This window comes from Diadema setosum, chromosome 8, assembly GCF_964275005.1.
Source record: "Diadema setosum chromosome 8, eeDiaSeto1, whole genome shotgun sequence".
In the NCBI taxonomy this organism is placed as follows: domain Eukaryota; kingdom Metazoa; phylum Echinodermata; class Echinoidea; order Diadematoida; family Diadematidae; genus Diadema; species Diadema setosum.
Genome location: NC_092692.1, coordinates 5,340,640 through 5,352,695, shown reverse-complemented (window position 1 = coordinate 5,352,695; position 12,056 = coordinate 5,340,640). Strand labels below are relative to the sequence as shown.

The 12,056-nt window shown below is 40.2% G+C and overlaps 1 protein-coding gene across 1 annotated transcript; it reads right to left on the bottom strand.

The window, feature by feature from the left end:
- Positions 1-1,795: 1,795 nt before the first annotated feature.
- On the bottom strand, positions 1,796-5,307 carry LOC140231731 (fibrinogen-like protein 1). Its single transcript, XM_072311883.1, has 3 exons — positions 5,251-5,307; positions 3,961-4,222; positions 1,796-2,067 (listed from the first exon to the last, which is right to left on the bottom strand). Exons 1-3 carry the CDS (start codon positions 5,305-5,307, stop codon positions 1,796-1,798), a joined length of 591 nt encoding a protein of 196 aa, XP_072167984.1.
- Positions 5,308-12,056: the final 6,749 nt, after the last annotated feature.

Sequence of the window (12,056 nt, the reverse complement as noted above, 5' to 3'; positions counted from 1 at the left end):
AACACGAAACACATATACCAATGATGCATCCAATTACTAGCGAATGGGAACACAACTGTCATTTATTTTGCAATCGCAGTTTTGATGAAAATCGAAGTCCGTATACCCCCACCCCTCCTCTTCATCTTCATCAGGATGAGCCAATCATGATTGGCGTAGATATGACTATCATAAGAGGACATTCAAAGGCAGAAAAAAGCTAACAGAATCACACGTGCTTCATCGTGATCACACCCTTTGAGCGAATCCTGCATACATCTCCATAATCATTACAAATCAGCACCGTCCCATCATCAAACAAATCGACCAAAAATGGTGGTTAATCACCTCGAACTGTTCTGAAATCAGAAGAAAACATGTTTAACCTCGAGATTCCGGAACACATACTGAAAAAAAAATAAGGCTGTGTATCACTGCTCAACATTGGGACAACACTTCTTGATGTGAACAGAGAGAAGACATTTTAGTTTAATCATACATATGGTACGAAAATTTATTTCATAATCTGCCACTGTTTACTTAGTAGTCAAGTATAGTGTAATTATTATTATACATGTGTACACGTTATGCACGTATCTCATTATCGTGATTATGCTGAAACAGAACCAGCTTTCATAAACACGGTGTCGCAATCATTTTAGAATTGTGCTTGCACTGCAGTAACAGCCGAGAAATAAGTTGACCAATCAGTAAGGAGTATTAACATCTGTTGCCATAGACAACAGTACATCTAAAATGTGCAATGATTGCAGACATCTGGTGAAACAGGCTCCTGACCTATACACACACTAGCACACCACTCTTCACTAATGATATGCTTGTACGTCGGGCTAATATATATATATATATATATATATATATATAGCTGTATTGTGATGTTTTCATCATAGATATGAAGCAACACAAATTTGGCATTTGGCACCAGGCGCCATGGAAGAGACTCCAACTCTCCCGCCGAAAGCCTATTTTTGCAGATCACCCGTTCTCCCGCTTGAGATTTAATTTCTCCCGCCCTGGCTCTGTGTCTCCCGTTGGAAAAGATTTCTTACTAAATGGCCATCGTATGTTGAAAAATAAGCCTTAGATAGCACGAGAGGGCATCTAGAATTTCTTGAGCTTCCAGGGCCCTTAAGCGGACCCCGGCGGGAAGGAACTTCGCGCTTGTGATGTTCGCAAACTACTTGGAGTCTCCCGTTTGCGTGGGGTTTCAGGCGGGAGAACCTCCAGATCAGAAAGTGCTTGGGGTTGGAACCTCTGCCATGGTATCAGCAAAATCAGTGGTAAAAGAAGTGCAGCAGAGATTTTGTATTCAAATGACTCAGACTCATGCACCCATCGCCAGGAATATTTGTGACATCTTGTGTTCGATGAAGTGAAACACAAAAGCGTGTGTCAAGTTATATATTTTAGACACCAGTATAATTCTATGTAAATCAAAGTTTAGGATGACGCTTATACTTTGCCGTTCTCAAACAACAAGCAGACAAACAAATAAGTTTGTGATTCGACAGCGTATACTCTCTGTCAGTGTCTATGTTTTTCGTTTCCCCTGTCTTTCTTTAATTTCTCACGCTACTAGGAATGATAGGTACAAGGTCCAATCTATTATCGATTTTTCAGTTTGGCTTGTGTGGTCAAACGTTTTACTCCATACTCTCCAAACACTTTATCTAACTCATGTGTGTTAGCTCGTGAAACAAGTTGGACCTTAACTGATACCCTATCTTATATCGTATTTACATTTTAATCATTTAATAAGGACAGACATAGATACGCATTTTTTTTTCTGTCAACATTAAGGTCTTATGGGCCGAATTTTCATCTCCGCCCTTTTCATGGTGTAGTAGCTCTCTTTCCAGTCGTACCAGCAGATTCCATAGACGTCTGTGCTGAACCTAGGCGTAAACGGACCGTCTTTGATATAATACCCGTTCAAATTAGCGTCCATGCAGCTGTCGTACCACCAGCCACTGCCGAGATGGTACTCGGCGCAGTTGTCAAAATTATTATCGTTGTCACTGTCCTGCGAGGTGAATTGGAGACGGTTGTGCTTACTTAGACTGTCTCCTGCTGTATAAGGAAGGGAGGGAATAGAGAGATCAGCAAGAAACCATAAATCTGATAAACGCATCAGATACTTGCTCACGACCCCATCTCTTTAACATAGACGTTTGACTAAAGCAAAAGAAAAGAAAAGAAATTTTTTTCAAGTAGTGTAGTGAAACTCCTATCCAAACATTTATAAGTAGAATGTTGTGTCACATTTTGCTTGTTTATATTTTAAGAGTAGACCCATATGGTATAACGACATGCTTTTGCATGTTTATATCAGGGTTGCTATAGTTTTCCGAGTGCTGCGTGTTGTCAGATATGTAGCAAAATACGTTTCACGAAATACTCGAGAGCTGTATGTATGGTTTACCCTTTGGTATACTCGTTGTGGAAGTGAATTAGACTTAATTTAGTTTTTTTTTTTCATATAAAACTCTTTGAAATACCATAAATCCAAGGAAGTAGTGATAATGATAACAAAAAACTAGAAATGTCGCTATGGCGACTGATGCCTCCGCCATAATGCATGATTCTCCCAATAGTTGTATAGTACAATGTCTTCACAATGAGTGATGACAGTTTCACATAACTGGCAAAATATTGATATGACAGGTTTGTCAGAAATGTCTTGAATGTTCACTTTCCTCAAACTGGGTTTGCTATAATTGTCTAGGAGTGCAGGTACACATATTTGGGGAATTGAGGATTTTTCTTGACTTCTGACCGACCCTGTTATAAGTTTATGCATTGAGTAATTTTCAAGGTAAGAAGAAAGGTATTAAGAGTGTAATTACAGTACAAAATAGATTTTTTCTTCATTTAAACCTGACCTTTGACCCTTAACCTTTGACCTTCTGGCTGGAAATTTCCCAGAGAATCTCCATTAGGTAATACATGTATATATTAAGTTTTAAAACTAATAATGCAAGCATTGCATAAACTAGTATATGAGGGAAACAGTAAAATTTTGAGGAGTTGACCTTGACCTTTGACCCATGACTATTGACCCATGACCCTTAAATTCCCTAGATAATCACTGCCAGTCAGTACATGCATATGTACCAAGTTCCATAAAGATACATTGAACCATTTGCGAGAAAAGTGAAATTGCAACATTTTCACCTAACCTTTGACCTTTTGACCTTTGACCTAATGACATGAAACTCTCTCTGCAGAGTCTTTACGTAGTAGTACATGCCTACACTAAGTTTCAATAAAATATATTCGGGCATTGCATAGATATGGGGGAAATAGCAACATTTTTAGCATTTGACCATGACCTTTTGACCTTTGACCTCTTGCCAATGTCACTAAAATCTCCTCAACTAATTGTCCCATCATACATCATACTTAGACCAAGTTTGGTGAAAGCTGCTTCATCCAGTTTTGAGTTATCACGTAAACAGGTAAATTTTAGGATTTGACCTTGATCTTTGACCTTTGACCTCTGTCCGATTTCACTAAAAAACTAATCATGTAATTGTCCCATTATACATCATCCTCGGCCAAAGTTTGGTGAAATTTGTTTGATCCAGTCTTGAGTTATCGCGTAAACGGATACAATTTCATGATTTGACCTTGACCTTTGACCTTTGACCTTTGGCCGATTTCACCCAAAATCTAATTAAGTAATTGCCCTATCATACTTTATACTTGGACCAAGTTTGGTAAAATTCCAGTCAATATTTCTCAAGTTATCGCGTAAACGAATGCGGACGGACGTACGTACGGACGGACGGACAACCCGAAAACATAATGCCTCCGGCACCACTTCGTGGCGGAGGCATAAAAAGAAAACTGTATCAAGAAGATATGACCACGAAATGTTCGATTGCAATCTTATTGTTATTATCATCAGCATTATGTCATGATGTCGATTGCAGTTTACCGGGGACAGTAAGTTTCTACCTGCGTTGCCAGAGTAATCAGAAACGTGTAATCGATATTTCGTGATTTCGTTCCCGATCCTGAAGGATTTGTAGATAGCAAAGGCCTCGTTCCCTTCGAAGTCCCCGAGTTCGACCCGTAGTTCGTAATCACGTTGTGCCGTCAGGTGGTAGATCTTGTTGTTGCCGAGCCAGTGCTCCGACATCACATCGCCGAATCCAAACTTGTAATCGACCCACAGGCGATCGAAGCTGACCGAGCCATCTGATCGACGCTGCAAAACCTGGTTTTGGAAAACAAACAAACCTGAGGCTGAAATAATGCCGACATGAAACTAAATGTGAAAGTCTCTAGATCATTGTATTATAGATGACGCCTAGAGATTTGATCTTTGCACCATTATGTGTAGACCTACATCAGAATAGTGAACCTTCGAAATGACGGACATCATCCCGAATTTGAATGGGGATAAATTGGTACGTTCGTTATTCAAAAGGATCGTATTCCGAAAATGATATAAGGTTCGATATTGCGAAGGTTTGCTCTGACAATACAATTGGGATCGTTAATCCAAAAATGAAAAAAAAAAGATACAGTATATCGGGACATATTACGCAATGAAAATAGAATGAAAACACGCGCGCGCAAACACTACACAAATAGGCATGCATATCAACACACACACAAATTGACGATATGCATGTAATTGGCAAATTGGAATACAATAGATTGTAATTTGTTTTTTATTAATGGAAAAGAAGTATTTCCCTTCCTCCTCCGTATACCATCTTCCTTCTTTGCCACATCATTATCATTACTTCGGAAAAATGAACGTTATATTGCATTTTCGGATCAACGAACTATACTTCATCTACGGATCAATGAACGTTCCGAGTAACAAACCTCATTTCGCTTTCGGATTAACGAATCTTCGAAATGACGAAACTTAGGAATAACGACCCTTATTTCATTTTCGGACGATAAAGTTTTTCCGAACCTTCGGAAAAACGAACCTTATTTCATTTCAATATTTTTAAAAAATCTAGGTATTGGAAACTAGTGTGTTTCAGGGAAGAACGAACCTTCGGAAAAGCAAAACTTTTTCATTCCATCACACTTGACTGCTCACCACACACACACATACACACACACAAACACACACACACACACACAGAGATATACTCGCTCTGTCTCCCTCTCTCTTTCTGTTTTGATTGCATAATGCGTTGCCTTTTTTTATTATTTTCGGAATCTGTATCTATTCCTCGCCATTTGAAACGAGCAGAAACAAAATAAAAACAATAAATTTACCGTCCAATTTCCTCCATCTGTGCTCATATCGCAGTAAACATCGAACGCCTGTGTCATGCCGGTTGGCTTGATCAAATATCGCCCACTAGCGCTTGGTCGACTCTTCGCAACTTCTGAACAGTCCCATTGAAACACGTCTATAATGTATAATATCAACAATAAAGATATATTAACATTGGCTTTTAGTCTTTAACCAAACAGAAAAACGGTGTTGCGGATAAGGCTATTTTATTTTCGGACAACGTCCTGTTTGCAAATAAACTTTATGGAATATATTATTTTTCCTGCACCTTCGTCGGCTTTCTTATCCAAGAAAAGGGCGTCAAACCTTCGCTGAGGTCAAAGGCAATTGATAAAGAGGAAGATATAATTATAGGTACTCTTACGTAATCTATACTCTCTATAATCATATTTAATCAATGTCATCATTTGCAATGCTGACAGATAATCATAGTTGTTGTCTGACTGTATCTTCTTTCACTTGGTTTTATGGGGGTTTTTTTAACATATTTCATTTGCGTCTATTTTCTTTCTTTATTGTTCCTTTGCACTTCTTGGATGACGTGCTTTTCACGTTCTCATGTGTTTTCATGTTATCATAGCGTTTTACAGACATATTTGGTACAAGTTTACCTTGTACAACCTCGGCTCTCCTAAAGACATCTGCGTCTGAAAATGTGAAAATCAAATAAAGTGTGATCGTGATATTGCACATTAAACGGTTTCAAAATCGCACTTCATCATATGTTCAACGCTGGAACAGAGTTATATGTATCCTCTAAAAGAGAACACAAAGAGAACACGAAGGAAGGACACTTCAATTGAAAATTATTGTATCGCGGAATTGCTCGAACTGAATTTTCATTTTCTAAATCGTGGTCCATCATCTGGGTTCCCAACGTTTTTTACGTTCTCAGGTGTTTTCATGTTAGCCTAGTGTGTTACAGACATAATATTTGGTACAAGTGATAGTTTACCTTGTACATCCTCCACGTCCTCGGCTCTCCTAAAGACATCTGCGTCTGAAAATGTGAAAATCAAATAAAGTGTGATCGTGATATTGCACATTAAACGGTTTCAAAACCGTACTTGCTCAGCGCTGGAACAGAGTTATATGTATCGTCTAAAAGAGAACACAAAGAGAACACGAAGGAAGGACACTTCAATTGAAAATTATTGTATCGCGGAATTGCTCGAATTGAATTTTCATTTTCTAAATCGTGGTCCAACATCTGAATTCCCAACGCTTTTTACGTTCTCAGGTGTTTTCATGTTATCCTAGTGTGTTACAGACATAATATTTGGGACAAGTGATAGTAACGTACCTTGTACATCCTCGGCTCTCCTAAAGACATTCATTTTCTAAATCGTGGTCCATCATCTGGATTCCCAACACTGTCAATCGTCATATTTTGAATTGATTTTTTTTTCTCAGCCTGCTGAGATGTCCCACGATCAATTCTCATCTTTAATAGGTAGGTTATTATGGTTGTAATTTACAGATTAGGCAAATAGTCCCAATGTACCGATAAGAATCTACCTTTGTACAATGCACCATTGCACACTATATTCAAATTGACTTCACTAAATTGAGTAAAATCACACATAACAGAATGACGGAAGTTACATCAAAGTAGGAACTTACATGATACTGGTATTTGTAGAATTTCCGAGAGTTTATCTTTTTATAGCAAACAGTGCATATCAATTGCATCCAAATTAGAAGTGGCCATGACATGGTGCTTCCGCAACTTTCCCATTGGTTTGTTTTCAAAAGTATAATACTAAGAATAATAGGTCCGGTCTATAGATCGACCAAAGAAAACCTTTGTTCTTCTAATCTTCACTGCCAGGTAATTACAAATCTGGAGTTGTTAATGAAAGGAATAGGCGCATATTGTTTTGATTTCGTGAAAAAAGAATCGAACTGTTGTATATATGCGTAATCTATCATGCCGTGCTGAATACTATTCATTGACACTTATGCGATTCCAGTTTCATCAATTCTCCTATTTACCAAAATGATAAAATTCAATTTGTCGTTCAGGTACTTTCTTCGCATATACTTTGAAATTAATCGCTTTTTAACGATCTCATGGAAAGACGGTACGTGCTAGCATGACGTATATATAATATGTAATGACGTAAGCTGTGGTAATTGCAGGCATTGCAAGGTAGTTTGATCGTAAATTCCTAATACTGTTGTACAAGTAGGCCTACTCTCCAAAATGTATCCCTCCTTTTGTATATCTGCTTTGGAGAGAGTGAACGGTTGGCAATTGAAGTATGGAATTTAAACATGAATAGCCACCATTCGAAAAAGCACGGACATATTGTCAGTTGTTCCTGGACATGCATGAGTGGAATTAAATGTGATGCATTCCCAGCTCTTGGGAATTTTTTTCCAAGAGCTGGGGGGGGGGGGGGAGTGTGTGAGATAGAGAGAGGGCAAATGCAGAATACATAATCATGTTCTTTAACTAATACAATGCTAATGATTGTGTATATTTTCTCTCACTCTCAAGTGTATGTGCGCGCGCACACACACACACACATAAACATACATATGTACTGATAAATCATGTACTTTGGCGTATGGGGTGCAAAGTGGAATGCCTTTGACGGAAATAGAGTCGCACCATCGGTTGGTTCGTTCACTTTGGTCCCCACGTGTACGTACTCAACTCTAATATGTGTCTCCTTATAGTAGCTATTTGCTTTCAAGCAGCAGTCAGACCGCGGTAACCGCTTCGACTAGCGCTGGTGGGATCATAAACCATGTATGGGTAACAGACAGATCTGAAAGCCTCGGCGAGCTTTGCCTACCTACATACGCGAAGACTGCATTGAATGGAGCTGTTGTCCCTGTGTGGAAGACACCTTCATGGTGAAACGGAGAAGAAGACAGTTACCATGGTTACAGTAGCGCATTGTGGAGTGCAAAGAGTAAGGTAAGGCATGTAAGACATCTCGATATCCACGGCATCCGTCTCCCATCTCTAGACATCTCGATATAGGCCTACGTGCTTTACAAGATGCTCGGACTAGCAGACTAGAGAGTGAGTTCGATGGAGCGCAACTCTTAATTCCTCACTTTAAAAGAAAACTGTACTGACATTTTCTAATTGTCTGATAATTCTAATCTACATTTTTTATGCCAACTACTGGAAAGAGAGGATTCTAAAAGCCAGGATAAGCCTGTAATGATTTTTTGGAAAAAAAATTAAAACGAGCAAGCCATGTGCACAACCAGTGTGCACAATTCCGACTTTAGCAACACGCGTCGACGAACTACACAGCATGTCAATTTACTGATAAAATCTCACACGAAGTACTGCAAAAGCTGTTATTTAGTAAAATTGCAATATGGAGCTGAAATAAACATGTTAAACAATATTCATTAATTTTTAAAAGAAATCTCCTCAAAAGTTTTTATTTAGATAAAACTTGTGGGGAATATTCCAGATATGCAAAATGAAATTGGCATCGTTATCCGAACGTGCTGCCCATAGAAAACTGTGTGTAAGTACCGTTGCACTAACTATGCATTGATATGAGCGCTAGCGCTAGCAAACATGGTTCCGCGACAGTTCAAACTATCTAACGTAGATGAGAGCTGAGTGATTCTTAAAATCTAAATCCAAAAAATAGTCAACGGCAATCACGATTAACGCCTAGTTAAAGGAAAACGGCACCCAGTACACATAGACTCTAGACTAGAACTAGGACTAGGACTACTGAGCAGTCAAGGACCGAGGAGATTCTATGTGGCAGTCCAAGTTTTGATGAGTACACTCACTCGCCGTCGACAGTTGTACGTGCACAGCGCTAATAAGGAACAGCGTAACGTTATATGTACGGTATACATACCCCTGCTGCCAGAACTTGAAGAAAGTCCAGACGATCAGTACGAAAGTCCAGACTCCAAGAACTTGGGTCTAGTGTTATAGATTTAGACCCTTGTGCTGCAGGCACTGTTGTTCCTGTGCTGAATTTTGCAGATAAGGTATCTGCTTTATGGATTTCCAATGTTTTTGTAGTCGAGATAAATCTCATGGTGGTCGTATTTACACCAAGGACTAACTAGTTAGATCTAACAATTAGTTTTAGTAGGACCCATACCTCGGAAGAGTGGCCTCAGGCTGACCACGTAGATACTAACAGTGCCGCCGCTTCGCGATCCAAGCGCTGGTGTAGGTAATAAATATGGTGCTAGCGTACTTCCGTATCCATGTAGATATCTCAAAATTCACTTTACCAAATTGCACCAAAATCACAGGAAATACTTTATGACTCATATCCAATTGCTCACGCTAATTGGAACCAAATCGCAAGTCGGGAAGCGTAAGTGTAGTTGTCGACTTTCCTGTCGTCGCTAAAAATAATCTGCTCTGTACGACTAAACATGAGTGATTGCGGCGTAGGCCCTACCTGCCTGCGAAGTTAGCACAGACTGAAGTTAGCCATCTAATATCATGAGACAAATCTTTCAAGTAATCGGGAGCAAAAATCAATTTACAAATTATTTGTGGTAAGTTGAATGAAAAATATAGTTCATAAATCACACAAGTTGCCACAATCATTACACTTTTGAGTTTAGTTCTCGCGTAGATTCCCCGTTCGCACAGTACTAGTCGGTTAACTTCAGTGCTAGATTGTGCAGGTGGCGTTCGCCGAAGAGTGAGTTTGATCCTTCCTGATTACCGATTTCGTTCAAATATAAGAGAGTACTTTGAAATATGCTTAGAAGTATATCCTGTAATTTTGGTGAGATTTGGTTCAGCGAAATTTGAGATATCTACATGGATGGGACAGTACACAAGCGCCGCCTGCTAGCTAAATTGGGCCTAAGCGTCGTGTGCTATATTCGGTACGAATTAACGCACGCGTATGCGAGCGATTGTAATCAGTGATAGAGTTTGCACCTGTGACATCACGACATCTGGGCTCGTCAGCTCATTAGCGTAATTCTCACATAAAAAAAGTTCCATTTTTAGCATGAAATTACGGACTAAATCGTTATGAAATTTTGATTCTGTTTGCACCGCTGGGTCTTTTAGAATTAAAAGAACAACATATAAAGAAATAAAAAAAACCCGGTACAATGCCCTTTTAAATAGTAAAGTAGTTGCACAAGTCATCTGTGTCATCCTTCATCCCATCATATCACCTCCTGTGGCGAAAGGCGAGAGGCGTTTGTGTGCATAGAAATCACAGTCGCGGACCTGTAAGGAGGTAGCTCAGACCATCCTTTCTTCACCAACCAATGCAGCAGTGAGTCGAGTCTGAGCGACTGAACAGCCTTTTTCAGGAGTGCATTGTTTTCCTCTCTGGCATTAGGAAAGGGCTAGAAAAGATGCTCTAAACATTACCTGACTGATCCCATTCTGATACACTTGCCGTCTATACAACAAATAATGAAAGAAGACAACAATGACTGAGACAGAGACAATGTTATTGAACTTGCATACACCAAAGGGATAGATGAACATCACTGATTGTCTGCGAACTCTCCAGATACAGCGACATCGTTGCTCTAAGTGAGGCAAGATTGACTGTACAGGGTGATCTGTGTAAATGAGGCGAAGGTTACACCTTCTGGCGTGGATGAGGACCTGGAAGGGAACGAGAAGCTTGACTGGGGTTTGAGTGAGTTTATGCAGTGAAGACGCCGTTCGTCTGGTGTCTCAAGGGATCGAATGTACGATCGACTATCCTCATTCCTGTTAAGAACAGTATGACACTAGGTATATTTCCAGCGTCTACGCACCAACCATGACCAATACAGAAGAGACCAAGAACAAATAAGAGCGCTGACAACAGTGTGACCGACGATTTCGTCAGTCTTGACGACTTAATGGAAAGGTCGGTAGAGACTCTTCTGCCTGGGAAGGAGAGGAGTGATAGAGAAGCATGAGTTTGGTAAATGAAACAACAACGGCCTACTATACTTCTCCAGACCAGCGCAGAACGATGGTCTTCTTTTTACAAACGCTGTCTTCTGTTTACTTACCTGCAACAGGACGCGAGGGATGAACCCTCGCTTTAAGCCCTGGTCCCTCATTGGCTACGTCGTCGACAGGTAGAGGGACAGGCAGAAAATATGCGTCACCAGGGCTATGTGCAGCGTTGAGCGTTATGGACAGACCGCTATACTCCCATAGTCGCTCGAAGCTCAACTTAGGCGTCCAAAGCAAGAGACGCCAACGTCAAGGCACAAAAGCATCAAAACGCTTTAACTTCAACAAACTGCTCTGATGTAGGATACGACTATGATAGCAGTCCTTCGCTTTAACTCTGGAAAAACACCTATACTTAACTGAGCTGGATTATCTAAACGTGGATGCATCATGGGGCACACTTCATGGGTCGGTGTACACCACAGCCATGCCGAGTGTCTCAGACCTTCTGCCATGAAAAACAAATACCGGTGTCATAAAAACTGCATAAAGAGAGAGAGAGAGAGAGATCCTGTAGCTATAAAGACAGGCGCCTTGCCGCTTGCTTAGATCATGTCAACAGCGTCCTGAACCGCCCTTCCATCGCCAGCCATGCCGTGCTGGGCAGCCCCAAGTTCCCAATGAGTGCTAATGAGTCGCTTGGAGCCGTGCCCATCTTAGAGGACATCCAGAAAGCAATCCGTCTGGCAGCTAGTGCAATCTGACGGCAAGAACACGTGGCTCAGACACTATCCCAAACGAGACATTGATAGATTGTGGTACGGCACGACTATGGGCTGAAAAACTTAGCCAGCTATTTCAGTTCATCATGGAAGATGATTCAGTACTACACACCACAAGATTTAA

Bases quoted from the DNA above. Each gene is read 5' to 3' on its own strand.
- LOC140231731 (XM_072311883.1), bottom strand. From the start codon at position 5,307: ATGACACAGGCGTTCGATGTTTACTGCGATATGAGCACAGATGGAGGA. The intron at 4,223-5,250 runs GTAAATTTATTG...TTCCAAAACCAG, and splicing joins CAGATGGAGGAAATTGGACG to GTTTTGCAGCGTCGATCAGA. The intron at 2,068-3,960 runs GTAGAAACTTAC...CTTATACAGCAG, and splicing joins TGATTACTCTGGCAACGCAG to GAGACAGTCTAAGTAAGCAC.